The sequence below is a fragment of the Heterodontus francisci genome, chromosome 40 (assembly GCF_036365525.1).
Source record: "Heterodontus francisci isolate sHetFra1 chromosome 40, sHetFra1.hap1, whole genome shotgun sequence".
Taxonomy (NCBI): domain Eukaryota; kingdom Metazoa; phylum Chordata; class Chondrichthyes; order Heterodontiformes; family Heterodontidae; genus Heterodontus; species Heterodontus francisci.
In genome coordinates, this window is record NC_090410.1 from 5,222,297 (window position 1) to 5,249,977 (window position 27,681).

Sequence of the window (27,681 nt, forward strand, 5' to 3'; positions counted from 1 at the left end):
TTAACAACTTGCTCTCCTCCCTCATGCCACCTCTTGTTCTTTTGCCAGTTATCTTAAATCTGTGTCCAACCTTCATATATCGACATGGCCACCGGCCTGAATCCACTATTAGAACGGGTTTTGAGGAGGTGGCTCTCCAGACTGATTGTATTGAGTTCTGTTTTCCAACTTTGGTAAAAAATTATTTTCTGTTCAGGTTTCTGATATTATTCCCCTCCCTTCGAATTCTTTGTCATGGGAACATGGCAATTCAAGCCCCACAAGCCTGTTGTGATTCAATGAGATCCTGGCTGATCTACAACCTAACCCCATATCTCCCCTTTGCCCCATATTCCTTAGTACCTTTGGTGAACAAAAATCTATCAATCTCAGATTTAAAATTAACAATTGATCCAGCATCGATTACCATTTGTAGAAGAGCTCCAAACTTCTATCACCCTTTGTGTGTAGAATTGTTTCTTAATTTCACTCTAAAAGGTCTGCCTCTAATTTTAGACTATGCTCCCTGGTCCTAGACTCACCAACCGGAAATAGTTTCTATCGACACTACCTGTTCCCCTAATATCTTGAAAACCAATCAAATCATCCCTCAATCTTCTAAATTCCATTGTGAAATCACGGTTTGTGTAATATTGTCCTTTAGATGATTGTTCTTGTTTGGCAGGTTTCATTAGTGTCAATCACTTCGATGAGCAAATTGGCTGCTGCGTTTGTAAATGTAACAGTGACTACCCATAGAGTCATTACAGCATAGGAGGCCACTCAACCTATCTCATTGACTAGGAAGCTAACTCATTCCAACACCTCATTGACAGGCAGACTCAATATTCACCACTTTCTCAGTTTTTTTCCATATTTGCTCTGCAGGGCTTGTGGGACATCCTGAGGATGTGAAAGTTGCTACATAAATGTAATTTCTCTGGTCTCTCATATAAAATCATTGTGAGCCGAGACAAAAGCGGGAAGATATTTCTGCTATTAGGCATTAGGGCTATGCCCACACTCTCACAATGTTTTCACCCACACACCTTGCAGCAGAAGGACACAGAACTCTGTTTAATTTGTCTCCTCCAATGCAGAGTTGTGGCGACACCTGCAACTGTTGCTGGTGTTTCCATGCTCCTGAAACACGATATCCCATCCGAAACAAGTTGTTCTTTCTCCATAGCTCAAAGCAGATTCCTCATACATCAGAATATTTTCTACTCACTCTCAATTACATTAAATCCCTCATTCACACAGACAATTCTACCAAAATCTGTCATCTCTCTTAGAAGCACTGATGGTCTTTCCCTGTATTTCCTATTTCAATTTCCAACCTCTGTGCTTTTTTTTCCTTCCATCTACATTTTTGGGCTACCTCATTCTGATTGGAGTTTTCCATGCACCGGGGCCAATTGTGTTTCAGTGCTCAATCGGCTTTATTAATTTATGCCAACACAGCTCCATCACCATCTATCACATACTGAACATTCTGTTGTAGCAAGTCTGATTTACAGGAGCAGACACACAGTGCACCTTTTATAACAATAATTAAGGATCACATGGCACTATCTGAAGAGCTCCTTCAGTGTATAGTCCATCTGGCAGATGAATAAAGATCCTTGAGCTCCAAAGGTCTGGAAATCCTGGTTTTGGGCTCTGACTTAGGGCGTACTGTACATAAGTTGCCTTTCATTGCTGCTTGCCACTAATTTTGAGGTTTTCCCTTGACTTCTACCCCCTTTTATCGTAGATGGAGAGGTGGACTGTTACCAGTTTGTCAGCCACTGCTGCTTGGGAGATGAGGAGACAGTCTAATTTCAATAAGTTCTGACCAATGTGATATGCCACCTTTCTGAACACTTTTGTATAACTGTAGGAACAAGAATTATAAATGAATGAGCTCCTGAGTGCTTTAGTGAGTCAGCCTCTAGGTACTTTCCAATGAACTCTGCTGAGGAAGCATTCAGAGACAACACAGGCTATTGTTGCAATTGTCCCCTGTTAGATATCCCTCCAACATTCACCAACCAGATACACAGGAAGAATGTGCTACCCATTTACTGCAATCAGAACACGCAGAAGGGAATGAGGGGAAATAACTTTATTTCAGTGATGTTGAAACTATGGTCTGCAATCTGTGTTCCACAAACCAAAGGGAGTTCAGTTTGAGTTTGTCTTTCTTACTCGTTTCTCCTATTTGAATTTTGAATGCACGGAGGCTTGGAAAGGGCTGGTGTTCACACTATTGTCTCATTGATGGATGATTCATAAATCAGAATAACAAAGCTGGTTCTTAGTAGCAGCTTGAGAGAGATGCAAATTATTGGGAATATGGTTTTAACTAGTTATGTGAATGGCTCCATGTGTAGCACATTCACCTCAAAGACAGAAGCTCATGGGTTCAAGCCCCATTCCAGAGACTTGAGCTTATAATCTAGGCTGACATTCCAGTGCTGCACTGTTGGAGATACTGCTTTTCTATCAAATATTAAACAAAGGTCCTATCTGCCCTATCAAGTGGATGTAAAAGATCCTGTAGAACCAGGAAGCATTGTGAACATTGAGGAGGATAATGTAGAACTTCAAAAGGACATAGACAAGCTGGTGGAATGGGTGGACAAGTGGCAGATAAAGTTCAATGTAGAGAAATGCGAAGTGATTCATTTTGGTAGGTAGCACATAGAGAGACAATATCAAATAGAGTACAATTCTAAAGGGGGTGCAGGAACAGAGGGACCTGCGTGTATATGTGCTTAAGTCATTGAAGGTGGCAGGACAGATTGAGAGAGTGGTTAATAAAGCATAAAGTATCCTAGGTTTTATTAATAGTGGTATAGAGTACAAGAATAAGGAAGTTATGTTGAACTCATATAAGACATTAGCTGGCATATTCCGTCCAGTTCTGGGCACCGCACTTCAGGAAAATTGTGAAGGCATTGGACAGAGTACAGAAAAGATTCACGAGAATAGTTCCAGGGATGGGGTGGCACAGTGACGCAGTGGTTAGCACCGCAGCCTCACAGCTCCAGGGACCCGGGTTCAATTCTAGGTACTGCCTGTGCGGAGTTTGCAAGTTCTCCCTGTGACTGCGTGGGTTTTCGCCGGATGCTCCAGTTTCCTCCCACCGCCAAAGACTTGCAGGTGATAGGTAAATTGGCCATTGTAAATTGCCCCTAGTGTAGGTAGGTGGTAGGGAATATGGGATTACTGTAGGGTTAGTATAAATGGGTGGTTCTGGTCGGCCTGTTTCAGTGCTGTATCTCTAAATAAAATAAATGATACTTCAGTTATAAAGATAGATTGGAGAAATTGGATCTGTTTTCCTTGAAGAGAAGGCGGAGAGGAGATTTGATAGAGGTATGCAAAATCATGAGGGGTCTGGACAGAGTGGATAGGGAGAAACTATTCCCACTTGTGAAAGAGGCACAGATTTAAAGTAATTGGCAAAAGAAGCAAAAGCATATGGTTAAGGTTTGGAATGCATTGCCTGAGTGTGGTGGAAGCAGGTTCAATCGAGGCATTTAAAAGGGAATTAGATGGTTATCTGAAAAAGAAGAACGTGCAGTGTTACAGGGAGAAGGAAAGGGCAAGTAAACGTCAGTGACTCATACGACTGCATTTCAGCAACACTTGCATTTATACAGTGCTTTTAACATAGTAAGACATCCCAAGGTGCTTCATAGCAGCAGAATCAGACACTGAGCCGTGTAATGAGATATTAGGACAGGTGACAAAAAGCTTGGCCAAAGAGGTAGGTTTTAAGGAACTTCACAAAAAAGGAGAGAGGGGCTTAGGGAGGGGAAACCAGAGCTTAGGGCCTAGGCAGCTGAAGGCACAGCCGTCAATGTTGGAGTGACTAAAACAAACAATACACAAGGAGTGCTTCAAAGAACATTTCAGGACATGAGAAAAAGTCAGCCATTTCAGTCAAGTGAAAGGAAGGTGTCTGCTCCTGTGCTCCAAATTGCTTCTTTGCTCATCAAATGAATATGAGCATCCAATGCAAGTAATTTCAATAATTTTATTGACAAGAATTATGGGAAGAGCATTTTGGTCAGAAAACAAAATAATGGCTGGGAGTTTGTAATAGCGGAAGCTCACTGGGATGATGCCATGATGCTAGCCACACCTGGAAATGAAAAAAAAACACATCAGCGCCACATTCTCAATTTGAATTTGAAAATGCACACTTTATAAGAATATCGCCGTTCTTTACTCAAATTTAACTGTGCATTTCTAAAAAGAAAACTCCACAGTATGACATCCAGGACTGTCAGAAATATTCCACAAATCTGTTTGATCAGCACAGTAATTATTAGTGATCTTAGCCAGACCAGTATAGTGCCTTTAACATAACAAAACATCCAAAGGCACCTCACGGGACAGTTATCAGATAAAAACTGACTAGTTGCATTGTTCCTGGGCTGGAGCGGGGAAATCGGTCCTGTTTCCTGCTCCCAGTTGTAATTAAGTGACCACTCCCATCTCTCAACTCAGTGAGAACCCGGGTACGTGACTATCAGCTGAGGATATGATCAGTTTGAGCTGTGTGATGCTTCCCACGACCCAATAGGCTGCTGGTGCTCACATCTGTGCAACAGGCAGACGGAGGAGGTGTCAGTAGGACCCTAGTGAGTCACCGCCACCAGAATAGGGAGTCAGATCTCTTATTAACACAAGAAACACAGTCACAGTCTAACCGTGCCATCCCAAGGGTGAGGAACTCGTCGATATGTAAAACTCACTGTCAAAATCTATCTTTTCCACAATGTTTTTCGGTTTGATACTTTCTTCTTGGTTGCAGATGAAGATTTTTTCTGGTTCAGACTCAGTCCAGCCGTATTTACTCATCCAAACTTGCAACTGCATATCTGGAACATAAATGCTTTCACACATTAGTGAGACATTAGCAGATCATTTATCTTTCAAAAATAAAACAAGCCCTGAAGACAGAGTCTATTCATCCAATCTCAGGGATTGTGACCAGGTGTAGAATGACAAAGCGCCACCAATGAGTTGTGGGTTCACAGTCTAGATCCGCCTCTGGATCCCACCATGACCTTATATGGCGGGGCTGAATGAAGGTCAGATACTGTTACCGGGAAGAGGGAGATCCACTTCTGAGCATTCCCCTATGTGTCTACTGACTAGTTTCAGAATAGCACTATAAGCATTTCCAATCCTGATTGCGATGCAGAGTGTGAAGAATATTGTGTTCAGCATCAAGATCCCAACCTCACCACATAATGGAATACTTAAGAAAAAATTATTTTCAGGATGTGGCATCGCTTCAGCAGTTATTTTGCATCCCCTCGCCACCCGGAGAAAGTTTAATACTACTGAATGACTTCTAACGGTGGTTAAGGGTCAACCATTGGTGTGGGACTGGAGTCACGTTTAGACCAGACTGGGTAAGGATGGCAGGTTTCCTTCCCTAAAGGACATTAGTGAATCAGTTAGGGTTTTGTCGACAATCTGACAGCTTTATGGTCACTCTTACTGAAAACATCTTTTCAAAACTGAATTTAAATTCTCATACTGCCCTAGTGGGATAGAATTTTCCATTAAGTTTGACAAAGATGTAGTTCAATCGAAACGAGGTTCTTAAATCTAAACAAGGGCAATTATGAAGGTATGAGGAGCAAGATGGCTGTGTTGGATTGGAAAGATACATTAAAAGGTTTGATGGTAAATAGGCAATGGCTAGTATTTAAAATATTAATGCATGGTTTTCAAAAAACATCCATTCCTTTAATGCAAAAGAACCCAATAGGAAAAGCGAGTCATCCGTGCCTAACAAAGGAAGTTAAAGATAGTATTAGATCAAAGGGGGAGGCTTATAAAGTTACCAAAAAAAAAGGTTGTAAGCCGGAGGATTGGGAGAATTTTAAAATCCAGCAAAGGAGGACCAAGAAATTGATAAAGAAAGAGAGAATAGAATATGAATGCAAACTAGCAAGAAATATAAATACGGATTGGAAAAGCTTCTATAGGTATGTAAAAAGGAAAAACATTTAGCAAAAAGACAAATGTGGGTCCATTACAGACAGAGATAGGAGAATTTATAATGGGAAATAGAGAAATGACAGTGAAGCTAAATAATTACTTTGTGTTTGTCTTCATGGAGGAAGATATAGGAAGTCTCCCTGAAATAATTGAGATCCAAGGGTCTAGCGAGAATGAGGAACTGAAAGAAATGAGGATTAGTAAAAAACTGGTTTTGGAGAAATTAATGGGACTGGAAGTTGACAAATGCCTGGGACCCGATAATCTTCACCCTAGAGTGTTGGAAGAGATAGCTGCAGAGATAGTGGATTGGTGATCATCTTTCAAAATTCTAGTGTAAAATTAGTGCAAAAGGCTTAAAGGGGGCAGAATTCTTAAAATGCATACAGCAGAGCTTTTTGAGCCAGTATGTAGAAAGTCCTACAAGGAAAGGGGCAGTACTGGACCTAATCCTAGGGAATGAAGCCGGACAAGTGGTAGAAGTCTCAGTGGGGAAGCATTTCGGGGATAGTGACCATAACTCTAAGATTTAAGGTAGTTATGGAAAAGGACAAAGATGGACCAGAAATGAAGGTAGTGAATTGGGGGAAGGCCGATTTCAATATGATAAAACGGGATCTGGCCAAAGTGGATTGGGAGCAGCTACTTGTAGGAAAGTCTACATCAGACCAGTGGGAGTCATTCAAAGAAGAAATAGTGAGAGTTCAGGGCCAACATGTACCCGTTAAGGTGAAGGGTAGGACCATCAAGTCCAGGGAACCCTGGATATCAAGGGATATAGAGGATTGGATCAGGAAAAAAAAAGGAGGCTTATGGCCGATTCAGAGCGCTGAAAACAGCGGAGGCACTAGAGGAGTATAGAAAGTATAGGGGGTACTTCAAAAAGTAATTAGGAGAACAAAGAGGGGACATGAAAAAACACCGGCAGGCAAGATAAAGGAAAATCCTAAAGCGTTTTATAAGTATATTAAGGGCAAGAGGATAACTAGGGAAAGGGTAGGGCCCATTCGGGACCAAAGTGGCAATCTGTGTGCAGAGCTGGAGGACATAGGTGAGGTTTTAAATTATTTTTCATCTGTATTCATTATGGAGAAGAATGATGTAGATGTAGAGATCAGTGAGGGGGATTATGATATACTTGAACATATTAGCATTGAAAGGGAGGAAGTATTAGCTGTTTTAGCGGGCTTAAAAGTGGATATGCTGGGGATGTTGGCCGCCTTGAGGACTTCTGCATTGGAGATACGGTGCTGCCACCAGAAGTCCTCGAGGCAGCCAACACCCCCAGCATATACACCCTACTGAGCCAGCGACGCTTGAGATAGCTTGGCCATGTGAGCCGCATGGAAGATGGCAGGATCCCCAAGGATGCATTGTACAGCGAACTCATCACTGGCATCAGATCCACCAGCCGTCCAAGTCTCCGCTTTAAAGACGTCTGCAAATGCAACATGAAGTCCTGTAACATTGAAAACAAGTCGTGGGAGTCAGTTGCCAGTGATCGCCAGAGCTGGTGGACAGCCATAAAGGCGGGGCTAAAGAGTGGCAACTTGAAGAGACTTAGCAGTTGGCAGGAAAAAAGACAGAAGTGCAAGGAGAGAGAGCCAACTGTGTAACAGCTCCAACAACCAATTTTATCTGCAGCACCTGTGGAAGAGTCTGTCACTCTAGAATTGGCCTTTATAGCCACTCCAGGCGCTGCTCCACAAACCACTGACCACCTCTAGGCGCTTACCCATTGTCTCTCGAGACAAGGAGGCCAAAGAAGAAAAGTGGATAAATCCCCAGGCCCAGATGAGATGTATCCCAGGCTGTTATGTGAGGCAAGGGAGGAGATTGCAGGGGCTCTGACACAAATTTTCAAATCCTGTCTGGCCACAGGAGAGGTACCAGAGGATTGGAGGACAGCGAATGTGGTACCATTATTCAAGAAGGGTAGCAGGGATAAACCAGGTAATTACAGGCCGGTGAGTCTAACATCAGTGGTAGGGAAACTATTGGAAAAAATTCTGAGGGACAGGATTAATCTCCACTTGGAGAGGCAGGGATTAATCAGGGATAGTCAGCATGACTTTGTCAAGGGGAGATCATGTCTAACTAACTTGATTGAATTTTTCGAGGCAGTGACTAGATGTGTCGATGAGGGTAAAGCAGTTGATGTAGTCTACATGGACTTCGGTAAGACTTTTGATAAGGTCCCGTATGGGAGAGTGGTTAAGAAGGTAAGCGCCCATGGGATCCAGGGCAATTTGACAAATTGGATCCAAAATTGGCTAATGGCAGGAGGCAGAGGGTGATGGTCGAGGGTTGTTTTTGCCAGTGGAAGCCTGTGACCAGTGGTGTACCGCAGGGATTGGTGCTGGGACCCTTGTTGTTTGTAGTGTACATTAATGATTTTAATGTGAATATAGGAGGTATGATCAGTAAGTTCGCAGATGACACGAAAATTGGTGTCGTAAATAGTGAGGAGGAAAGCCTTAGATTACAGGACGATATAGATGGGCTGGTAAGATGGGTGGAGCAGTGGCAAATGGAATTTAATCCTGAGAAGTGTGAGGTGATGCATTTTGGAAGGACTAACAAGGCAAGGGAATATACAATGGATGGTAGGACCCTAGGAAGTACAGAGGGTCAGAAGGACCTTGGTGTCTTGTCCATAGATCACTGAAGGCAGCAACACAGGTAGGATAAGGTGGTTAGGAAGGCATATGGGATACTTGCCTTTATTAGCTGAGGCACAGAATATAAGAGCAGGGAGGTTTTGATGGAGCTGTATAAAATGCTAGTTAGGCCACAGCTGGAGTACTGTGTACAGTTCTGGTCACCACATTATAGGATGGATGTGATTGCCCTGGAGAGGATGCAGAGGAGATTCACCAGGATGTTGCCTGGGCTGGAGCATTTCAGCTATGAAGAGAGACTGAAAAGGCTAGGGTTGTTTTCCTTAGAGCAGAAAAGGCTGAGGGGGGACATGATTGAGGCATACAAAATTATGAGGGGTAATGATAGGTTAGATAGGAAGAAACTTTTTCCCTTAGCGGAGGGGTCAATAACCAGGGGGCATAGATTTATGGTAAGGGGCAGGTGGTTTAGAGGGGATTTTAGGAAAAGTTTTTTCAGAGGGTGGTTGGAATCTGGAACACACTGCCTGAAGAGGTGGTAGAGGCAGGAACCCTCACAACATTTAAGAAGTATTTAGATGAGCACTTGAAATGCCATAGCATACAAGGCTCTGGGCCAAGTGCTGGGAAATGGGATTAGACTAGTTAGGTGCTTGATGGCTGGCACAGACACAATGGGCCAAATGGCCTGTTTCTGTGCTGTATAACTCTATGACTCTATAAATTCTGCAATGGATTGGAAATTTGCAAACGTAACCCCACTGTTTAAGAAAGGAGGGAGAGAGAAAATAGGGAACTACAGACCTGTTCGGCTGATGTTGGTAGTAGGGAAAATACTAGAATCTATTATAAAGAATGTGATTACTGAACACTTAGAAAATAATGGTCTGATTGGGCAGAGTCAACATGGATTTATGAAGGGGAAATCATGTTTGACAAACTTGTTGGAGTTTTTTGAGGATGTTACTAGCAGAGTGGATAAGGGGGAACCAGTGGATGTGTGGTGTATTTGGACTTTTAGAAGGCTTTTGATAAAGTCCCGCATTACTAAGCAAAATTAAAGCGCATGGAATTGGGGGTAATATACCATCATGGATTGAGGATTGGGTAACAGGCAGAAAACAGAAGGTAGGAATAAATGGGTCATTCTCAGGTTAGCAGGCTGTGACCAGTGAGGTACCGCAAGGATCAGTGCTTGTCGCCAGCTGTTCACAATCTATGTCAATGATTTGGATATGGGGACGAATTGTAGTATTTCCAAGTTTGTGGATGACACAAAACTTGGTGGGAACGCGACTTCTGAGGAGGATGCAAAGAGGCTTCATGGGAATTTGGACAGGCTGAGTGAGTAGGCAAGAACATGGCAGATGGAATATAATGTGGATAAGTGTGAGGTTATCCACTTTGGTAGGGGGAACGGAGGTGCAGAGTATTTCTTAAATGGTGAACGATTGGAAAGTGTTGATGTCCAAAGGGACATGGGAGTCCTTGTTCATAAGTCACTAAAAACTAGCATGCAGGTGCAGCAAGCAATTCGGAAGGCAAACAGCATGTCAGCCTTTATCGCAAGAGGATTTGAGTACAGAAACAAAGAAGTCTTGCTTCAATTGTACAGAGCATTGGTGAGGCTGCACCTGGAATATTGTGTGCACTTCTGGTTGCCTTGCCTGAGGAAGGATATACTTGTCATAGAGGAAGTGCAGTTGAGGTTCACCAGACTGATTCCTGGGATGGAAGGACTGTCCTATGAGGAGAGATTGAGGAGACTGGACCTGTGTTCTCTGGAGTTCAGAAGACTGAGAGGCGATCTCATAGAAACTTACAAAATTCTTAAAGGGATAGACAAGGTAGATGCAGAAAGGATGTTTCCACTGGCTGTGGGGTCTAGAACCAGGGGACACAATCTCAGAATAAAGGGCAAACCATTTAGGATTGAGATGAGGAGGAACTTCTTCACTCAGAGGGTGGTGAATCTTTGGAATTCTCTGCCCTAGAGGGTGGTGGAAGCTCAGTCACTGTGTAAGTTCAAAACAGAGATCGATAGATTTCCGGTTGCTAATGACATCAAGGGATATGGGGATAGTACAGGAATATGCCATTGAGGCAGACGATCAGCCATGATCTAGAATGGCGGAGCAGCCTCGAGGGGCTGAAGGGCCTACTCCTGCTCCGATGTTCCTAAACTCTGGATTGTCAGTCCAGCATCATAACCACCATGCTACCATACCCTGTGATACTATAAGCTGACAATCAGTGGACTCAAGGACTGAAAAAGCAGTCTATCCGTTACAAACAGACTGGTACATTAAACTGTCTCAGTCTTACTTAGAGTACTAGCAGTTTGATATCTTGCATTTTCAGCAACATTTTTACAGGGAGTCTGTTTGGTGAAGCACAGAGGTTTAGAGAAAATGGTGTTACACACTCGACAAGTTTCTGCAAGTCGGTCTGAATTCACTTTTTGTTTTGAGTGTGGAGCTTGAGCAGTTTACCATGTGGTAAAGATGAGGACAGGAAAGAGTAACATCACATTTAACTGCAAGTTGATGGTTTATTTATGCATGCATAAATGCCCAAATTATTGGCATGGACGGTTCTACATGTTGCAATAGGATATCCTCAATGGATCAACAGGAACTTACTGTACCATGGCTTTTTAAAGGGGAACCCAAACACAAATTTTAACTGAGATCAGGTTTCAAAATTTGGTCTCAAGAGTGAAGAGTTTAATTGCCTCCTATTTCAGCTGGAAAATCAACTGTTTTCTTTCTCTTTCTTTCCTCCTGAAGATGCTAATTCATCCTGAAGTATCCCCACAGCCATCCCTGGAGTACAAATCCAGTTACTTTCCAGCGGCTCACCCAAGCTGTCACTCTTCACATGCAAGTGTGGGCTGGACATTCAATCGACAACAAATAACATTGCGCGGAAATCAACAAAGCAGCTCTGCACAGAAATGACAAAAGGATCAGCTGTAAATCATGGGAGACAGTTAGGAGAGGTGACTGAAGGTTAGGGTGAAAAGGTGAGTTTGGAGAAGATTTTTAAAGGAAAATAGGGGAGCAGTGGTTTAACAAGAGGGGGTTCAAGTGGTCCAGCCCACTCCAGGGTACAGTGAAATCCAATCGAGGAAAGATGGAACCAAACCAGGGCCATTCTAATTTATATGCCTTAGTTCCGTGCTACCTTTACCAACTGATTCAAGCGGCAGTTCATAATTTTTGTACTGCATTAAGAAACGTGGGGAAAGGCCACGGGCATTTTGATTTGAACACTAAGTGAGCAGTGAAGATGAAGCATGTTTCTGACTGCATTCACAATATGTTACGTTTACATTTTAAAATTAAATTTAGTTTTATAATTGCCCCTCAGTGCAAACCAGCCCCACGGACCAGTCCAGGGCGGTTCCACCTCACCGTCGGCATTAACCCTTACCTGTCAGATCTCCCAACATTTCAGCCAGCAGCCATTTCTCAATCGTTTGATAAGTGATTCCAACGACGTGACAGATAACTGTGGGAAGAATTCACAGATAGAATAGTTTGAAAATCCCATACACGCAGCTGATTCTACGTCAGACACCTGGTCTTGTCTATACAGAAAGTAACTAAAGGTCCTGCTGGAAATTCCCACCAAACAAAAATATCTGTTTTATGCAAAACCCATCATATGCAGCATTACAACAAACAGCATCTAATTCTCCCACTCAAAGCTGCAACTTTCTTTTTAAGATCCCCACAAATGGCACCAACAAGTCCCCACACAGCCAAGATACCTGATCTTCAGGTAGGAAGCTTGCACTGGGCTACAGTCCTTCCATTTTAGTGTCTTGAGTACAGCCACGCAAGACCAATATCCCAGGGGAGAGGAGTAAAAAAAAAAAATGCAGGTGAAAGGGGGATTACTCCCCCATCACCAACACCCCACCCTCAACAACCCAATCTCAGGATGTGGGTGATTCTTGCCTATCTCTAGTTGCTCAGAAGGTGGTGGTGGGCCAATGATCTGAACCACCGAGTGATTGTTTTTAGAATTGGGTTGCTTGCTAGGCCCCTTCAGATGGCATTGAGTCAATCACATAGAGTGGGACAGGAGTCACCTGTAAACCAGGAGCCGATGTGGGTGGCAGGTTTCACTTTCATGAATGTGAATTAGTTGGGTATTGATAGCAAACTTTTCAAGGGATATGGAGACAGTGCAGGAAGGCGGAGTTGAGGTAGATGATCAGAATGGTGGAGCAGGCTCAAAGGACCGAATGGCCTACTCCGATTTCTCATGTTCTTAATCTGGCAGATTATATGGTCATATTGTACCCTCCCGCTATCAGTACATAAATTACTAGATTTAATTAATTATTGGCATTTGAACTCATAGCTTCTGTTTTGCTAATCCAGTACGATAACCACTGTTACTGCACAATGTTTTACAAATGCAAACACAGCTTCACTGATTCCTAAATCTGCTCAGTCCCAAATACTGTATAATCAGCTCATTGCACATTTACAGAATATATCCGAGGATTGGTTATTTATAGCTTGTTCATTTCCCTCAACCTATTCAGATTCCTGGGCCAACCACAGTGTATTCTAGACGTATGCTTTATGATTTAGTTCCACCTGAGGTAACAAAAGAAACAAATCTAGATAAAGAATATGACAGGAACCTTGTCTCTGCACTGACTCCTCTAGCAGGAGGGTGAGAAGGTGACAGATGAATGTTTTGCCACACGTTAAATAAGCAGGAACCCAGGGACATCACTTAGAATGAGGATCAAGCCACTGAAAGAGAGTCATGCTATTAATGCATCAAACTACATTGGACTCAAAATACACACATGAAGATTCTTTCTACATTGGAACAGTGACTATACTTCAAAAATACTTCAGCAGCTGCAAAGCACTTTAGGATGTCCTGAGATTGTGAAAAGCACAAAAGAAATGCAAGTCTTCCTTTTTTCTGACAGATGGCAACAGATTGCACCTTTTCAATGAAGACTTTATAAAGATGCCCTTTAGTAGGGAATTATTCTCCAAAGAATATCTATATTACATCTATACATTAAAATCTTGTGCAATTGTGCATTTCCTCTCCACAAACTTTATTTCCTGTTGGTAATGCTTTTTAAATTTAACATATAACCTGGAAAATGACTGCATTATCAGTTATAATGGGGAACTCCCCTCATAAACAGGTCCCCGTGACTATAATTGCAGGTGCTGTGAATCACCTTGAGACATTTTACTGTTAAAGGTGCTATAGAAATGCAACTAGTTGCTACTCCCACTAGGTGGCGATGTTGCCCCCTCCTGGCACATTGAGCAATGCCACAGGAGATCTACTAGTTTTAAACCCACACTCTGTCACTACCTGCCAGATATATTTCACTATTGCACGGTTCCCTTCCCCAATCACAGGAAAATCGAAGCAGCTTTCTGATCATGACCTGTACTTACATTTTCGCACTGAATCTTCAAAGCTTGTTATTCCATCAATCAGCTCAGAGTTTTCTTCCAAGTTGCGCTGGACAGGGAAGTACATTGAAATGAAATAGCTGCACAACCAAGACTGTAACTTGTGTTTCACAGCAGAGTGCAGTGAACTATCCTGCCACCACTTTTTATTGGCTGCTTAATCTCCAGAAACCCACTGTTACAATCAGTCAGGTAGTATGTGTTTCACTAGGGGAGGAGGGTTTGATATAGAAATTATATTGTATGATATACACTGAACATCTCCTTCCCTCCTCTCAAAGCACAATGAAAGCCACATAAAAACCCAGGCTAACTGATAGACAAGGACTTTAGCAGAAATATGGTAAAGGGACAAACAAAGTCAGCCAATTATAATAAAAGCAAAATACTGCAGATGCTGGAATCTGAAATGCGAACAGAAAGTGCTGGAAATACTCAGCAGGTCTGGCAGCATCTGTGTAGAGAGAAACAGAGTTAACGTTTCAAGAACTGATGAAGGGTCACAGACCTGAAATGTTAACGCTTTCTATTCTCATTCCAGCCAATTGTAATCTGTCAGGGGGAGTGTTGATGTGTCACACCACCCTGTTCCCTTGTCATCTACCACTAGCACTTTATAGTCAGTCACTAGACAACTTGATAATGGCACAAGGTGACTGCTCTATAATCTTCCTTCCATCTGCAAGAAATCATTCAGCCTTCTCACAGCATGTAAGGATGGCATCAGAAGATTAGCATGTAGAGGAATCTGCAGTTGCAAAGCCCCTTGCTGTCATTCCAGGGAGCAGTGCACTGAAGCATTGCAATGCTGCAGCATTGTACCCATGCAGGAGACCAAGTTGAACAGAATGCAACATCAACGTTGCATGTTAACTCACACAGATCCAAGGAATTCTGGTGTCTTGTACTCAATAAGATACATTTATTTGGGAGCCTCCAACATGACAACATAGCCTGAGGCACTTTACTCACCCAGAAATCCTGGAAGTGGCAGGTCTCCAGCAGGTCACCTAGATTCAGGATCTGTTGGATCGGCCGCTCCTCCTGCTGTATCCGCTCCATTAAAGAAGATTAGTTTCAATATTTTCAGCAGAGCTCTGTGCCATGCTTAAGAAGTGAAGATTACTATTAAAACACACAATCCCAACCACTTACACTGTTCAAGCTTACTGTAGGCAGCCCCCTACATCAGACAAATGGAGCTAACCATTTGACAGTACCACAAGAGTCAGTTGCACAGGAACTGCTTATACGACATTAATTGCGCTGACTTTATCAGGCAATTCTTCACATATTAACCCCATTCAATGTTTAACACACGATGTTCAGAGGACCCCAGGAAGCGTCAGAGCTGCCGTGTCTCTCCTAGGACACACACCTTGCTGGCAGACTGCCTTCTCTAGGTCAGTACAGAAACCAAGTGGGAGCTGCATCCAACACCACTCAGTATTTTTGTGATCAGTAGAGACCACAAGGGTCACAGGAGAAGATGGACTTTATCACTCACCTCTTACAGCGAGTAAATTGCATTAACACCAATATGCCCACTATATAAACAGTGGAGACTTTATCTCAAAACATAACATACCATCGGTGACAGCATGGGGCAGAATGAAAAGAGCAGTGAGGAAGGGTGGTATGAAGGTCACACAGGGCTTCAGTAACTCTAAGCAGTATAAGAATCGGAATCAATGCAACTTCTCATAAGTGGGTAAATACAGTATCTGATGTACGAAACTGTACAGACACCAGGTTCCATGTAAAGTGACTTAAAACCAGACAGCATCAGAGACTCTATGATTGGTATCTTCAAACCTGGGATAAAGAACAAAAATCAATCAGGGGGTCTGCACTGGGATCCGACCAAGCAATCGCTGCATCTATGGACGAGAGGTGACAGCAGGATCAGGATCGAAATGTGATGCTCCAACAGTGGAACAGTTGGGAACACTCACGCCCATGTACGCTCCCCACCCCCCCACCCCCACAATTAAAGAGCGGCTACTATCATGAGGGCTGTCAAACCATAATCCAGTGGAAGTTAAGAGATTTCAAGAGGAAGCGATTTTCTTTTATTACGAAAGACAAAGCCTTGAAGGTGGGAAGCAGATTTCATGCGTCTCAGTTTTCTCTTATGGCTGTTATTCTACTCAACTAACTTGGTGTATTCATGCTCAGTGTGATCACAGTCTCATTACCATCCCCCCCACTTCAAATCCTACTCCTCATTTGAGAACAGTAGCACATGCATTATGGGCTTAAAAAAAAAGCCCTGCATTTATATAGCAGCTTTCACAAACTCAGGACATCCAAAAAGGCTTTACAGCCAGTAAAGTACTTTTTTAAAGTGTAGTTTCTGTTGTAATGTAAGAAATATGGCAGATGCTTGTGCACAACAAGCTCCCACAAACAGCAATGTGATAATGACTAGATAATCTGTATGTTGATTGAAGGAAAAATATTGACTAGAACACTGGGGAAACATCCCTGCTCTTCTTTGAAATAGCATCATGGGATCTTTCATGTTCATTTGACAGGGCAGACGGGACCTTGGTTTAACGTCAAAACACAGCATTTCTGACAGTGCAGCACTCCTCCAGTACTGCACTGGAGCATCAGCCTAGAATTTTTTTTTAAAAACCTTCAAGAACGAGGCTTGAATCCACAAAATTCTGACTCAAGAGGTGAGAGTGCTACCAACTGAGCCACAGTTAAGGGTGAAGATGAGCAAAATCAAGAGATAGCAGCAGTATGGTGGCAGCAAACTTGCGTCTTAAAAGTCAAAGGGAAGCCTGGAGGAGTGCTACATTTTTGAAGTGACAGGGAAATAATCCATGAAAGATCTGGCCATTCCCTCAGCTGGGAGATGAAAACCTGAGTGCACCAAATATATTAGTTGTATAACTTTGTTGATGAAAATCAGATACTGGCAACCTCATGCTGAAGCAGCAGTAGCCTCTCCAGTAAGGATACGTGTGTCTGGTCGATCATACATTTGCAGAGTGTGAAGTCTGTATGTGGCAGGTTTGTCAATGCTTTCAGCAAGATCTGTGCGGTTACGGTGGTCTGGAAGAAGGCAGGATTGAACTGATACCTACAAGGAAAGAGAGGTGGAATGGATCATTGCGACAGCTATTTTTGCAAACTGTGTTTTAAATTTGAGGGAACTCCATTTCTTCTCATTTCCTTTTAGTTTGTCTCCCTGCATCATGACTCATCATTGATTGAGAAGCAGAGCATCCAGATTGCTCTTAGCTCTTGGCCAACGCTGCAACCTAAACAGCTAGTAGCAGGAGATGAGCTGTCTAAAAATTGCAACCTCAGAGTGGGTATGTGATCAGGGAGGTGAAGGGCTTTGATAGAGTAAATAAGGAGAAACTGCTTATTTATTTAGAGATACAGCACTGAAACAGGCCCTTCGGCCCACCGAGTCTGTGCCGGCCATCAACCACCTATGTATACTAATCCTACACTAATCCCATATTCCTACCACATCCCCACCTTCCCTATATTCCCCTACCACCTACCTACACTCGGGGCAATTTATAATGGCCAATTTACCTATCAACCTGCAAGTCTTTGGCTGTGGGAGGAAACCGGAGCACCCGGCGAAAACCCACGCGGTCACAGGGAGAACTTGCAAACTCCGCACAGGCAGTACCCAGAACCGAACCCGGGTCGCTGGAGCTGTGAGGCTGCGGTGCTAACCACTGCTTCGACTGGAAGGAGGGTCAGTAACCAGAGGACACAGATTTAAAGGTAATTGGCAAAAGCATCAGAGGGGAGATGAGGAGAATATTTGACACAGTGAGCACATTCACAAGATGCGTGTAACTGTAAAATCCCAAAATATAAAATAACGAGGAACAGAGACAAGCCTGAAGACTTATGAACCGAAGTGTTAATATGGGGCCTCATGGGGTGAGTTGAGAAGGAAAAGTGACCTCTGCACAAAAAGTGGATTTTTAAAAATTGCACCAATAAAGACAGCTCCTGATGGTTTATCTGCCAAGCACTACCGAGAATAGAACTGTCACACCAGGCCAGGAAGACCCCAGCTTCTATCTCAGGTGTTTGTACAGTCAGCTAGTTTCAGGCAGGAGAGCTACAATTCATCCCTGCAACCATGGGTTAGGCAGAAGATAATCAGCCAGTGTTGGGCTTGGTCCCCATAACTGAATACCTTGCTAGAATAAATTCATACATGAATAATGTGAGGTACTGGAGTGTGACTAGAGCCCTGGAACTGGGAACTGCACTCCAATGATGGAGCAATACAGGATAGGAGAAAACTGGAAAAAGAACAAGATATTCAGACTTCTCAAAGTTAAATTAAATACGTACAGTTTAAGAACAGCCAGATTGGCTTCCAGATCATACGCATTCTCCCTGGCCTGTGTCTCCACGTACCGTTCCAACGTGGAAAGATTCTCAGGGTTATACCTGTGGGAGAAGAGGACACAGAATTGGAGCTATCATACTCGAATGATGATCCAGAGGCCTGCATTAATAATCCAGAGAACGGGCCTTAAATCCCACTGTGGCAGTTTGAGAATTTGAATTCACTTTAAATAATCTGGACATAAAAATCGGGATTCAGTAAAAGTGAGGTATGCAGCTGTTGGATTGTCATAAAAACCCAACTGGTTCCTTCAGGGAAGGAAACCTGCTGTTCTTAAACAGTCCAAACCATGGTAGACCCTTCAATATCCTCAGTTCTATCAATACGACTCATCCCCACCTTCTCAGGATCTAGGGATGAGCAATAAATACCCGTCTTGCCAGCGACACCCAAAAACAGCAATGAGAAAATGAGCAGATAATCTGTCTGTAGTGATGTTGATTGAGGGATTTGCCAGGATACCGAGGAGAACTCCCCTCTTTTCTTTCAATAGTGCCGTGAGATCTTTCACACGCTCCTAAACAGGCAGACTCGGCCTCTGTTTAATGTCCCATCTGCAGCAATCCCTTAGTACTGCACTGAAGTGTCAACCCATAGTGGGTTTGAAAGCACAACACTTCAATCATCAATTCTCCAATTACTGGTGCCCCAGACACTACTGCCCTTGTCGGCCCCTGTTGCTATGGTCCAGGGCTGTTACTCCCCGGGCCCCGGTTGCCAGGGCTGTTACTCCCCGGGCCCCGGTTGCCAGGGCTGTTACTCCCCGGGCCCCGGTTGCCAGGGCTGTTACTCCCCGGGCCCCGGTTGCCAGGGCTGTTACTCCCCGGGCCCCGGTTGCCAGGGCTGTTACTCCCCGGGCCCCGGTTGCCAGGGCTGTTACTCCCCGGGCCCCCCTCACCGGTCGATGCCTTTCAGCAGCTTCCCCACATTCGCTCTCATCTGTTCGATGGCGCTCATGGCTGCACTCGGACCCTCCCGCTTCACTGTCGGCGCTTTCTCGGTAACGGAGTCTTCGGACCTGAAAAAAACTGAGAAGGCCTCAACACACGCGGCTCGGGCACACTGGAGGTCAAAGGGAAAAGCAGTTAGCGAGCATGCGCAACCCCGGCCGGATCGCCGGTATCAGCGCGTGCGCTTTCCTGCTCATTGTGTTCCTATGCATGAGAATGGTGTCTCTTGTTGGGCATGCGCAATCCGCTGAACAGTTGGAGGACGCGTAACAGCCAACCATTGAAGCTGTGATGATCTCCAATCACTTCCTGTCACATTTTTCTTTTTGTACTGAGCTTCGCAATCGCCGGACTGATCTTGGTTTTGTTTTGTGCAAACTTTGAAGCTAAAATATAAAGTGAAAAGTAATTGGCTGAGACCATGCATATATTAACATAATTAGACATCTGCTGCATAAATGCAAACTTAAACTGATCAAAAAGACAGAGTTTATGGTCCTTTCGATAAGTTTTGGTATTTTGTACTCTGTGGTTGAATTGCGTTACAATTCAGAACTCAAATATATACATACATAAATCTTACATAGATCACTATCATAGTAATAGCTATCAGTATTTCGGAATTTAAATACCGTTAGTTACATGCCTTGCTAATGTGTTGTATGAAAGGAGAGAAGGTTAGCACTCCCCTTGATAAGGATGGAAGAGGTCCTAGTGGCCTTACAACACACAAATGGTTAAGGCATTGCCATCTACTTAGTGGCATCTAACCATGTTTTTCTTTCAGGGCGTGATCCCTTTTTTCCCTGTGGTTTTTCTCTGCTCATGCATCTATGGGATTGGTATTAAACCTATTACCGATATGGAAGAGATCCGTGAAACTAGTCTGGGATAAACCTCCTTCAAACTTTTCACTCCCATTCACCTCAGTCTCCTGTTACTCCACAACAACACAGTTCAGCAATGGTAACTCAGCACCCAGTCTGGTGATGCCCCCACAGTGATAGTCTTGATTGATATGCTAAGTAAGTTTTTTTTTAATCAATCTTTTAATTTTTACACCATCCATTCCTCCCCCATTCCCCCCCCCCCCCCCCCACCACAACCCCACCAATATACATTTCTCATTTCAGAACAACATTGCCAGTTGGACTAGTGGGTTGTTTCCATGTCCAAAACATGGTCGTAGCTAAACTGTAGCCTCAGCAACAGAACATCATGTTTCCATGCCCAGCATCAGAAAACATCAAGATGGTGCCCATAGTGAGGATGCAATAATAAGCCTTTTTTTTTTAGCATTCTATCTTTTCATCCATTACCACTCCCTTCTGCTTTTCATCATAACTTTTGTCGTTTAATCACTCCTGCCCTCCACCCTATCACAGATCTTCCCTTTGTTCTTTTCCTACACCCGGTCCTTTTCCCTAGCTCTGTACATTAATGAAAGGTCATTGACACCAAAACGTTAACTCTGTTTCTTTCTCCATAGATGCTGCCTGGCTTGCTGAGTGTTTTCAGCATTTTCATGTTTTCACCTGAAGTTCAATCCCTGATCTCAACCTGTTTGGTTCAATGGTCTGTGTTAGTGAAGTTTACATCAGCCAGGGTTCCTGCTTTTGATCCCCAATGACAGCAGCTGGAAGATCTGTGGATTTTGAACGAGGACAGAATTGAAGTCAAATGCGATTCAAAGAAGCATGAAGCACTCGAGTGTCTTAGCTCACAAATGAAGGACGATAACTTGGGCCAAGCGGCAGGAGGCTGGTATTATAACCCAACAGGTCACACTATCTGAAGGACAAAAACCTGGGAGAAATAAGGAAACCTTCTTGTCAGAATGAAAATAACAATTGAGTGATCAGCAATTTAACTTGCAATAATTGACAATCATTAACATTCACTGCAGAGCTCTCCGTCCATTTCCAGCTTAGAGTGTCCCAACAGTTTGCATGCTCCCTGATAATCACTGTATCAAAATAATGACCCAATATCAATGAACCTCTCTATCTATTCCATAGTATCCATTACATGTTGTTATCTTAAGTAGCAAAGAAATCTACAAACCTTATTTCCCATTGCTATAGATTTTGGTCACTTTTCTGTCATTTACCGTTATAAATTGTCGTATCAATATATTTCATTTAATTTTGTTATGTCAATTGTCATGCTATGGTTTCAGGCTTCATATATACATTCTGTTACAGTTAGATAGTGAATTATTCCATATTTACAGTCTTGTAGTTAATGAATTATCCAATTTTTAATCTGTTACAGTTCCATAATGAATTAGTCCATATTTACAGTTTATTAGTCAGATAATCAATTATTCCAGATTTAGTCTGTTACAGTTAATGAATTATTCCATATTTACAGTCTTATAGTTAAGAATTAATAAATTTTTAATCTGTTACAGTTAGTAATCAATTAGTCAATTTTTATAGTTTATTATAGTCAGAAATCAATGATTACATAGACATTGTCTGTTACAGTTAATTAATTATTTTGTATTTACAACAACAACTTGCATTTACATTGCACCTTCAAAGAACAAAGAACAGTACAGCACAGGAACAGGCCATTCGGCCCTCCAAGCCTGCGCCGATCTTGATGCCTGCCTAAACTAACACCTTCTGCACTTCCGGGGCCCTTCTTCTTTGGCCTCCTTGTCTCGTGAGACAATGGGTAAGAGCCTGGAGGTGGTCAGTGGTGTGTGGAGCAGCGCCTGGAGTGGCTATAAAGGCCAATTCTAGAGTGACAGACTCTTCCACAGGTGCTGCAGAAAAATTTGTTTGTCGGGGCTGTTACACAGTTGGCTCTCCCCTTGCGCCTCTGTCTTTTTTCCTGCCAACTGCTAAGTCTCTTCGACTCGCCACACTTTAGCCCCGCCTTTATGGCTGCCCGCCAGCTCTGGTGAACGCTGGCAACTGACTCCCACGACTTGTGATCAATGTCACAGGCCTTCATGTCGCGTTTGCAGACATCTTTAAAGCAGAGACATGGACGGCCGGTGGGTCTGATACCAGTGGCGAGCTCGCTGTACAATGTGTCCTTGGGGATCCTGCCATCTTCCATGCGGCTCACATGGCCAAGCCATCTCAAGCGCCGCTGACTCAGTAGTGTGTATAAGCTGGGGATGTTGGCCGCCTCGAGGACTTCTGTGTTGGAGATACGGTCCTGCCACCTGATGCCAAGTATTCTCCGGAGGCAGCGAAGATGGAATGAATTGAGACGCCGCTCTTGGCTGACATACGTTGTCCAGGCCTCGCTGCCGTAGAGCAAGGTACTGAGGACACAGGCTTGATACACTCGGACTTTTGTGTTCCGTGTCAGTGCGCCATTTTCCCACACTCTCTTGGCCAGTCTGGACATAGCAGTAGAAGCCTTTCCCATGCGCTTGTTGATTTCTGCATCTAGAGACAGGTTACTGATGATAGTTGAGCCTAGGTAGGTGAACTCTTGAACCACTTCCAGAGCGTGGTCGCCAATATTGATGGATGGAGCATTTCTGACGTCCTGCCCCATGATGTTTGTTTTCTTGAGGCTGATGGTTAGGCCAAATTCATTGCAGGCAGCCGCAAACCTGTCGATGAGACTCTGCAGACACTCTTCAGTGTGAGATGTTAAAGCAGCATCGTCGAGTTCCCTGATGAGGACTTTCCGTACTTTGGACTTCGCTCTTAGACGGGCAAGGTTGAACAACCTGCCCCCTGATCTTGTGTGGAGGAAAATTCCTTCTTCAGAGGACTTGAACGCATGTGAAAGCAGCAGGAGAAGAAAATCCCAAAAAGATTAGGTGCGAGAACACAGCCCTGTTTCACGCCACTTAGGATAGAAAAGGGCTCTGATGAGGTGCCGCCATGTTGAATTGTGCCTTTCATATTGTCATGGAATGAGGTGATGATACTTAGTAACTTTGGTGGGCATCCAATCTTTTCTAGTAGTCTGAAGAGACCACGTCTGCTGACGAGGTCAAAGGCTTTGGTGAGATCAATGAAAGCAATGTAGAGGGGCATCTGTTGTTCGCGGCATTTCTCCTGTATCTGACAAAGAGAGAACAGCATGTCAACGGTCGATCTCTCTGCACGAAAGCCACACTGTGCCTCAGGGTAGACGCGCTCGGCCAGCTTCTGGAGCCTGTTCAGAGCGACTCGAGCAAAGACTTTCCCCACTATGCTGAGCAGGGAGATTCCACGGTAGTTGTTGCAGTCACCGCGGTCACCTTTGTTTTTATAGAGGGTGATGATATTGGCATCGCGCATGTCCTGAGGTACTGCTCCCTCGTCCCAGCACAGGCATAGCAGTTCATGTAGTGCTGAGAGTATAGCAGGCTTGGCACTCTTGATTATTTCAGGGGTAATGCTGTCCTTCCCAGGGGCTTTTCCGCTGGCTAGAGAATCAATGGCATCACTGAGTTCCAATTTTGTTGGCTGTCTGTCCAGCTCAACCATGACTGGTAGAGGCTGGGCTGCATTGAGGGCAGTCTCAGTGACAGCATTCTCCCTGGAGTACAGTTCTAGGTAGTGCTCAACCCAGCAGTCCATTTGTTTGCGTTTGTCAGTGATTGTGTCCCCTGATTTAGATTTGAGGGGGGCGATCTTCTTGATGGTTGGCCCAAGGGCTCTCTTAATGCCATCATACATTCCTCTGATGTTTCCGGTGTCTGAGGCCAGCTGAATATGACTGCATAGGTGTTGCCAGTAGTCGTTTGCGCAGCGCCTGGCTGTTGTTTGTGCAGTGCTTCTGGCTGCTTTAAGAGCTACGGATGTTAACTCGCTGGGGGCTATTCATATATTTGTCAAGATGTCTCTTAAACGTCGCTATCGTATCTGCTTCCACCACCTCCTCTGGCAGCAAGTTCCAGGCACTCACCACCCTCTGTGTAAAGAACTTGCCTCGCACATCCCCTCTAAACTTTGCCCCTCGCACCTTATACCTATGTCCCCTAGTAACTGACTCTTCCACCCTGGGAAAAAGCTTCTGACTATCCACTCTGTCCATGCCGCTCATAACTTTGTAAACCTCTATCATGTCGCCCCTCCACCTCCGTCGTTCCAGTGAAAACAATCCGAGTTTTTCCAACCTCTCCTTATAGCTAATGCCCTCCAGACCAGGCAACATCCTGGTAAACCTCCTCTGTACCCTCTCCAAAGCCTCCACATCCTTCTGGTAGTGTGGCAACCAGAATTGCACGCAATATTCTAAGTGGGGTCTAAATAAGGTTCTGTACAGCTGCAACATGACTTGCCAATTTTTATACTCTATGCCCTGACCGATGAAGGCAAGCATGCTGTATGCCTTCTTGACCACCTTATCCACCTGCGTTGCCACTTTCAGTGACCTTTGGACCTGTCCGCCCAGATCTCTCTGCCTGTCAATACTCCTAAGGGTTCTGCCATTTACTGTATACCTCCCACCTGCATTAGACCTTCCAAAATGCATTACCTCACATTTGTCTGGATTAAACTCCATCTGCCATTTCTCCGCCCAAGTCTCCAACCGATCTATATCCTGCTGTATCCTCTGACAATCCTCATCATTATCCGCAACTCCACCAACCTTTGTGTTGTCCGCAAACTTACTAATCAGACCAGCTACATTTTCCTCCAAATCATTTATATATACTACAAACAGCAAAGTTCCCAGCACTGATCCCTGCGGAACACCACTAGTCACATCCCTCCATTCAGAAAAACACCCATCCACTGTTACCCTCTGTCTTCTGTGACTGAGCCAGTTCTGTATCCATCTTGCCAGCTCACCTCTGATCCTGTGTGATTTCACCTTTTGCACCAGTCTGCCATGCGGGACCTTGTCAAAGTCTTTACTAAAATCCATATAGACAACATCCACCGCCCTTCCCTCATCAATCATCTTCGTCACTTCTTCAAAAAACTCAATCAAATTAGTAAGACACGACCTCCCCTTCACAAAACCATGCTGTCTCTTGCTAATAAGTTCGTTTGTTTCCAAATGGGAGTAAATCCTGTCCCGAAGAATCCTCTCTAATAGTTTCCCGACCACTGACGTAAGGCTCACCGGCCTATAATTTCCTGGATTAAACAAAGGAACAACATTGGCTATTCTCCAGTCCTCTGGGACTTCACCTGTAGCCAATGAGGATGCAAAGATTTCTGTCAAGGCCCCAGCAATTTCTTCCCTTGCCTCCCTCAGTATTCTAGGGTAGATCCCATCAGGCCCTGGGGACTTATCTACCTTAATGCTTTGCAAGACACCCAACACCTCCTCCTTTTTGATAATGAGATGACTGAGACTATCTGCACTCCCTTCCCTTGGCTCATCATCCACCAAGTCCTTCTCCTTAGTGAATACTGATGCAAAGTACTCATTTAGCACCTCACCCATTTCCTCTGGCTCCATGCATAGATTCCCATCTCTGTCCTTGAGTGGGCCAACCCTTTCCCTGGTTACTCTCTTGCTCTTTATATATATATAAAAAGCCTTGGGATTTTCCTTAATCCTGTTTGCCAATGACTTTTCATGACCCCTTTTAGCCCTCCTAACTCCTTGCTTAAGTTCCTTCCTACTGTCTTTATATTCCTCAAGTGCTTCATCTGTTCCTAGCCTTCCAGCCCTTACAAATGCTTCCTTTTTCTTTTTGACTAGGCTCACAATATCCCGTGTTATCCAAGCTTCCCGAAACGTGCCAAACTTGTCTTTCTTCCTCACAGGAACATGTTTAGTTTAGTTTAGAGATACAGCACTGAAACAGGCCCTTCGGCCCACCGAGTCTGTGCCGACCATCAACCACCCATTTATACTAATCCTACACTAAGCCCATATTCCTACCACATCCCCACCTGTCCCTATATATTTCCCTACCACCTACCTATACTAGGGGCGATTTATAATGGCCAATTAACCTATCAACCTGCAAGTCTTTGGCATGTGGGAGGAAACCGGAGCACCCAGAGGAAACCCACGCAGACACAGGGAGAACTTGCAAACTCCACACAGGCAGTACCCAGAATCGAACCCGGGTCCCTGGAGCTGTGAGGCTGCGGTGCTAACCACTGCGCCACTGTGCCGCCAACATGCTGCTCCTGGATTCTAATCAGCTGACGTTTGAAAGACTCCCACATGTCAGATGTTGATTTACCCTCAAACAGCCGCCCCCAATCTAAATTCTTCAGTTCCTGCCGAATATTGTTATAATTAGCCTTCCCCCAATTTAGCACCTTCACCCGAGGATTACTCTTATCCTTATCCACAAGTACCTTAAAACTTATGGAATTATGGTCACTGCTCCCGAAATGCTCCCCCACTGAAACTTCGACCACCTGGCCGGGCTCATTCCCCAATACCAGGTCCAGAATGGCCCCATCCCTAGTTGGACTATCTACATACTGTTTCAAGAAGCCCTCCTGGATGCTCCTCACAAATTCTGCCCCATCCAAGCCCCTAGCACTAAGTGAGTCCCAGTCAATATTGGGGAAGTTAAAATCACCCACCACTACAACCCTGTTACCTTTACATCTTTCCAAAATCTGTCTACATATCTGCTCCTCTACCTCCCGCTGGCTGTTGGGAGGCCTGTAGTAAACCCCCAACATCGTGACTGCACCCTTCCTATTCCTGAGCTCCACCCATATTGCCTCGCTGCATGACCCCTCCGAGGTGTCCTCCTGCAGTACAGCTGTGATATTCTCCTTAACCAGTAATGCAACTCCCCCACCCCTTTTACATCCCCCTCTATCCCGCCTGAAGCTTCTAAAGCCTGGAACATTTAGCTGCCAATCCTGCCCTTCCCTCAACCAAGTCTCTGTAATAGCAACAACATCATATTTCCAAGTACTAATCCAAGCTCTAAGTTCATCTGCCTTACCTGTTATACTTCTCGCATTGAAACAAATGCACTTCAGACCACCAGTCCCGCTGTGCTCAGCAACATCTCCCTGCCTGCTCTTCCTCTTAGTCCTACTGGCCTTATTTACTATGTCCTCCTCATTTACTTCACTAGCTGTCCTACTGCTCTGGTTCCCACCCCCCTGCCACACTAGTTTAAACCCTCCCGAGTGACACTAGCAAACCTTGCAGCCAGGATATTAGTGCCCTTCCAGTTTAGATGCAACCCATCCTTCTTGTACAGGTCCCATCTGTCCCTGAAGACAGCCCAATGGTTCAGATATCTGAAACCCTCCCTTCTACACCAGTTGCTCAGCCACGTGTTTTGCTGCACTATCTTCCTATTTCTAGCCTCACTGGCACGTGGCACAGGGAGTAATCCC

At 44.2% G+C, this 27,681-nt stretch overlaps 1 protein-coding gene and 1 non-coding gene across 2 annotated transcripts; one reads left to right on the top strand and one right to left on the bottom strand.

Annotated features, from left to right (window-relative positions):
• Positions 1–3,992: 3,992 nt before the first annotated feature.
• eif3k (eukaryotic translation initiation factor 3, subunit K) lies at positions 3,993–19,577 on the bottom strand. The gene is made up of 8 exons (XM_068018867.1): positions 19,384–19,577; positions 18,428–18,526; positions 17,057–17,177; positions 15,056–15,130; positions 14,066–14,132; positions 12,048–12,125; positions 4,731–4,856; positions 3,993–4,114 (listed from the first exon to the last, which is right to left on the bottom strand). Exons 1-8 carry the CDS (start codon positions 19,440–19,442, stop codon positions 4,083–4,085), a joined length of 657 nt encoding a protein of 218 aa, XP_067874968.1. The 5' UTR covers positions 19,443–19,577; the 3' UTR covers positions 3,993–4,082.
• A 513-nt stretch (positions 19,578–20,090) lies between these two features.
• LOC137353243 (U6atac minor spliceosomal RNA) lies at positions 20,091–20,217 on the top strand. The gene has a single exon (XR_010969822.1). It is a non-coding gene; the product is annotated as a U6atac minor spliceosomal RNA (small nuclear RNA).
• Positions 20,218–27,681: the final 7,464 nt, after the last annotated feature.